This window comes from Microtus ochrogaster, chromosome 8 (genome assembly GCF_000317375.1).
Source record: "Microtus ochrogaster isolate Prairie Vole_2 chromosome 8, MicOch1.0, whole genome shotgun sequence".
NCBI classification, from domain to species: domain Eukaryota; kingdom Metazoa; phylum Chordata; class Mammalia; order Rodentia; family Cricetidae; genus Microtus; species Microtus ochrogaster.
In genome coordinates, this window is record NC_022015.1 from 44,070,838 (window position 1) to 44,076,454 (window position 5,617).

The 5,617-nt window shown below is 33.5% G+C and overlaps 1 protein-coding gene across 1 annotated transcript; it reads left to right on the forward strand.

The window, feature by feature from the left end:
- The first annotated feature begins 4,124 nt into the window (after positions 1 to 4,124).
- On the forward strand, positions 4,125 to 5,060 carry LOC101988534 (olfactory receptor 5B12-like). The gene has a single exon (XM_005352003.2). It carries the CDS (start codon positions 4,125 to 4,127, stop codon positions 5,058 to 5,060), a length of 936 nt encoding a protein of 311 aa, XP_005352060.1.
- The last annotated feature ends 557 nt before the right edge of the window (positions 5,061 to 5,617 follow it).

Below are 5,617 nucleotides of genomic sequence, written 5' to 3' on the forward strand. Positions count from 1 at the left end.
AGGGAGGTGGGGGGCGGTGGCGGGGAGGAGGCGGAAATCCTCAATAAATAAATAAATTAAAAAAAAATTGTGAGTAGAACAAACATTTGAGCTCTGATATCCCCGGAAAAACAAACAAACAAAAACATGTTAAGGAAGACCAGGTATAGACCAATGTGATTCTAGCCCAGTAATGAAGGCTAAATGAAATATCTCAGTGTCTGTATAGTTTCTCTCCTTAATGAGTCCCTGGACCAATAGTAATTTAGAGAAACTTAGTCATTCACAAAATATCAAGACAGAAATATTTCTGGAAAAAATCTGTCCCATTAATATAATGCCTATGTGTACATGGAACTTTATTCATTAAAAATAAAAAAATGAGTTGCTAGATATTATTTGTTTAAAATTATTAAACACAATACATTAATATATGATAAACTCACTAGAAATAGAGTTGAATCTTCTTTATAAAAATAATCAACCATAAATTCAATAAAGAGTATGAATTCCACAGAAGAGAACCCAAGTACATTATGTAAAGATAAAATAATAAAGTGTATATGAGTTTTGAAACTTTATGATGAAATTGTATGTAAAGAAGCTAAATGTTTAAACTGGTAAAAATTAAGAAATAATGGTATAAGGTTTGAGAATTTCAAAAAGTCAAATTATTACTCAAAAACTACAGAAACCACAAAAAATATTTTGTCATTAAATGTCTGAATAAAGAATTTTTAATTCCACAAAACTCAATGAAAATCAAGGTCAAAATTTAAAAATAATGTTATATGAATTCTTTATGAAAGGCATTGGTTTCTGAGGGGAAATAATATTATGAGAAGTACTTAATCTTTATTTGAGCTGAGATTGTTTATTTTTATAGTAATAAAACATTAATTGCTATAGGGGTGGGACAGTCAGGATTATTTCTACAGTGATGAAAACATTAATCTCTATAAAGATGGGAGAGCCAGGAAAGAAAAAAATACAATGAAAGTGCTACATTATATGGTAATTTATATCTGTACTAAAACTGGAGCTTAATCTGGCAAAGCCTAAAAGAAACTGGATGGAATAGCCAAACAGTTGCCTGAGTAATGTTATTAGAATAACATGGGACTCTTGAAATCTATATAGTTTGAGAAACTTCTGAAATCTATACCACGACTAGATGTTCATTTATTTATGGAAATGCCTCGTCAATTTATTGCTGAAAAAAATCAGTTCTGGTCAACTCATGGGAGGACCATCCTTTTGTAATCAAAGTGAGCTTCTTTGCAAAGACTCCAGACTCTTTGAATAACAGGGGCAGTGAGTGCTGAGAAGTGAGGGGATGATAACTAATGTTTTCACCTTTGATTCAGTGTGATTAAAAGGGTTGCTAATATTGTCTTAGAATCAGGATTAAAATTTATATTACAACAGCCTTTTGAAGTGCTGCCTGTAGACTTCTGTCTTATTTCAGGTAATGTTATTTTTACCATGTGCCTTTTTCTTTCTCTAGCACCTAATGGCTCTTCCCTTTTTCATGATGACAATATCCAATGAAGATTCAATGAAGAAGTCTTCTCTTAGGATTTTGTGGAAATCTTCAAACCCATGACTTGTTATTTCCTTTCTTTGGAAAATTTTCCAATAATTTATTGATTAAATATTTTAAATATTCATTAGAGATTTACCTTCACTTCTTAGGTTAATTTCTAGGTTATTTTTAAATTTTTTTTGCAGTTAAAATGGATTTTTTTGGTGTCTTTTGGAGCTTGTTCATTACTGGTACATACAAAAGTTGTTAATTTTGTGTAGATTCTTTATACCATTACATGTTTAATGTATTTATAAGTTCTAAGACCTTTCCAACAGTTGTTGTGAGTCTTTAATATACATAATTGTAGGAAAATCATTAAATTTAGATTGCACAATTGGTGAGAGTATACAAAACCTTGTCTGATCCCTTATTTTATTAAATATAGTTTTATTTCTTATCATTTAGTAAAGTGTTGACCATAGGTTTGATATAAAGAGCCCTTATATGTATCTTATATTCTGTTTATCCAGGATTATTATCACATAATATGTCTTCTAATATTTAGGCCCTCATATTATTCCTATTCTTTATGTAACTCATAAGATAATATAGGATTTTCTTCAACATCCCAACTATCTTTAAAACATGTTTGAAGAGAAGGGATTTATTCTTTAATGACAAAAAAGCATTTAGTTGTCATAAAACAATTTGGTTCTTCATTTTTAGTACTAGTATAAATCTCAGTAATAGATCTCATGCTATTTTAAACTTGTTTTCTATTGAGTCACATCACAGGCTCAATTATTAGATTATTTTTAAGTGCACAGTATGTTATTGCTTACAATAAAAACTTTATACAGAAATCTTAGTAATAGAAAACTAAGATGTATATACCTGGAGATTTTAATGAGAAACAGAAATTAATTTCTGTTGCCCAACTTGTCTGTCACTCAGATATAGGATCTCTTTCTTCAAGTTTCAATTCATCTATCCCCACAAAAACACTTTCTTTTCAAATGCAGACAATGTACCCTACTCTCTCTCCATCAAGTTCAGGCTGAAAGGTCCATACGTAATCACAAGTCTCTAGAGATATTCAGTGACATGCGTGGCCTCCCTTGAGATGTGTGCAAAGTTACCATCACTGACTTGATATTGTCAAGAATACAAGTACAACCTCTGTTCAACAGCAGAGCTCCACAAATCGAAAAGGAGAAATTCTACAGGTGGGGAAAAAAAACTTATTAAGCCAATGACATGAACATGAGGGTTTTTCATATCTAGTACTTGATAGCCCTATTTCCTGGGACAATATTAAATTGGATAGTCAGTTTAAAAATTGTATAGACAGATAAAAGGATAATTTATAAACAACTTTATTATACAAATGAAAATTTAAAAAAAGTGTATGTGGGGAATACTTATGGCTAGAATTGTTCAACATTCTCACTAAAGATATAATTTTCTAGGTTTCTACTTTTTGGTTTACTGTTATTCCAACTCTACCACTGTGCTCTACAGAACTAAAATTTCTTCTTTCTGAATCATCAGCTATATATTAGAAATGGTTAGGGCAGAGGCTATACTCAATAAAACATAGAGAAAACATAAATATAGAACAAAATTTATTTTACTTAGGCTCTCTTTAATGACCAGTCTGAACTGCTTCTTACATTAAGTATTAAGTAGTTTGGAGGAATATATACAATCATCTTTCCAATTTCAGAGGGTTCGTTAGGTGAAAGTATCCTTTTACTCTAAGAACAGTGGTAAGACTGTTTGTCACCTGAGTTTTACAATGTAATATGATTTGGTGAGGACAGCATACCTATAGGCAAAGACAATAACTTTTTCAACTTTCCATATTTCCTCACAAATCACAAATAAAACAAAGATACATTGATGGCGGGCAATAAAAAGCATCCAGTTTATATGAAAAAGGATGATCAGGATGATAAAATAGCAAAATTGTTAGTTTTACTATTTGAAAGAAACTGCTTGTTTGCTTTTTTTTACATTATGTGACTAACCAATATTTCAAGAATATGACCCATAGAACATTGCATATATTTCCAATATTTAAAAACAAACATCTAAGAACATGCTTATGAATTAGAGAAATAGGTTCTGATCCCTAGAGCAGAGTCATTGGTCTTGGATACCTTCCAGGTAGTGAGATATTTGTTAGAGATGGAAAATGCACTACCAGTTAGTCATAGAAAAGTGACAACATGCTTCCATGTTGTGGTTTCTCTTGATTTAGCTTCCATTCTACATCCTAGGCAAGAATGCTAACAGATATTATTATAGTAATAATGAATATTGTGATTGAGAGTACATAGAATATACACCAGAAAAGGAAACTAAGTCTTACAGAAATAATATGAACTACCTGTGGCAGTTTTTGTGACCAAAGAAATTTCAGTTACCCTCTGCAGCATGATATCTGAATACACTGCCTGTCTTTTTCCCAGCATTCAGGTCGTCTTGCATACAGCTCTACAATGGACAGAAAAATAGACCTTGGCACAAGAAATGACTTAAACTTCAGATATCCGTGTTGAGTACTATAATTTTTATTTATCTTGAAGTAGGTACATCTCATGGCAAGACACAAATGGCTTTGCTGGAGAACATTTCCGAGGCAACCGGATTTATTCTTGTGGGATTAACCGATGTCCCAAAGCTGCGGTTCCCTTTGTTTGTCATTTTCACTCTCATTTATTTGATCACACTATTTGGGAACCTATGGATGATTGTGTTGATTCTTCTGGACTCCCGACTCCACACTCCCATGTATTTTTTCCTCAGTAACCTCTCCTTTGTGGACTGTGTTTATGCTTCCGCAGTCACTCCCAAGGTAATGGAAGGGTTTCTCACAGGAGACAAGATCATATCCTACAATGCATGTGCTGCCCAGATGTTCTTCTTTGCAGCCTTTGCTACTATTGAAAGTTTCATCCTGGCCTCAATGGCCTTAGACCGTCATGCTGCAGTGTGCAAACCCCTGCATTACTCTACCACTATGACCAGTCCTATATGTATTCTGATGGTAACTGCCTCCTATATGTGTGGGCTCATACAATCCTCCATCCATGTTGCCTTCACCTTCCATCTCTCCTTCTGTCATTCCCATGTCATTAATCACTTTTTCTGTGACATACCTCCACTGCTGGCCCTTTCTTGTTCTGATATCCATGTAAATGAGATTACAGTTTTTATATTGGCTTTATTTGATGTTATTGTCACTCTGTTCATTATCTTGTACTCTTATCTGCTTATTTTCATCACTATCCTGAGGATGCGTTCAGCCGAAGGGCGGAAGAAGGCTTTCTCCACCTGTGCATCACACCTCACCACCGTGTCTATCTTTTTTGGAACAATCATCTTCATGTACTTACAACCCAACTCCAGTCATTCCATGGACACTGACAAAATTGCCTCTGTGTTCTACACCATGGTCATCCCCATGCTGAATCCTCTGGTCTACAGCCTGAGGAACAAAGAGGTCAAGAGTGCATTCAAGAATGCTGTGAGAAAATCAAAGTCATAATTTGGCTAGATCGATTAATTACAAATTAGCTTTTTTTTTTTTTTTGGTTTTTCGAGACAGGGTTTCTCTGTGGTTTTGGAGCCTGTCCTGGAACTAGCTTTTGTAGACCAGGCTGGTCTCGAACTCACAGAGATCCGCCTGTCTCTGCCTCCTGAGTGCTGGGATTAAAGGCGTGCGCCACCACCGCCCGGCTTACAAATTAGTTTTAAACTATGTAAACTTCTATTATTTATTGTTTTGTAATATTTTTTCCTAAACTATTCCTACTAAATTAATTTTTATACTCACATATAATATCTCCATCTTTTTTTTTCAGGCATGAATAGTTTAGCATGAATTGCTGGTGTATTGCAAAAAGAAGAAGCAATTCAATTTTAAAGTTGAGACTATAATGCTATATACTGCCAGGATCACAATGTTCAGTATGATTGGTATGGAATTCTTTGAATCTAATCTCACAGGACATCTATATTTTTAATTATTAAAGTTTAAAATATCTGATTTCTTTGAAATTACACTTTATTATACACATTTGGTCTACATGTGTGCTCATGCGA

Bases quoted from the DNA above. Each gene is read 5' to 3' on its own strand.
- LOC101988534 (XM_005352003.2), top strand. From the start codon at position 4,125: ATGGCTTTGCTGGAGAACATTTCCGAGGCAACCGGATTTATTCTTGTG.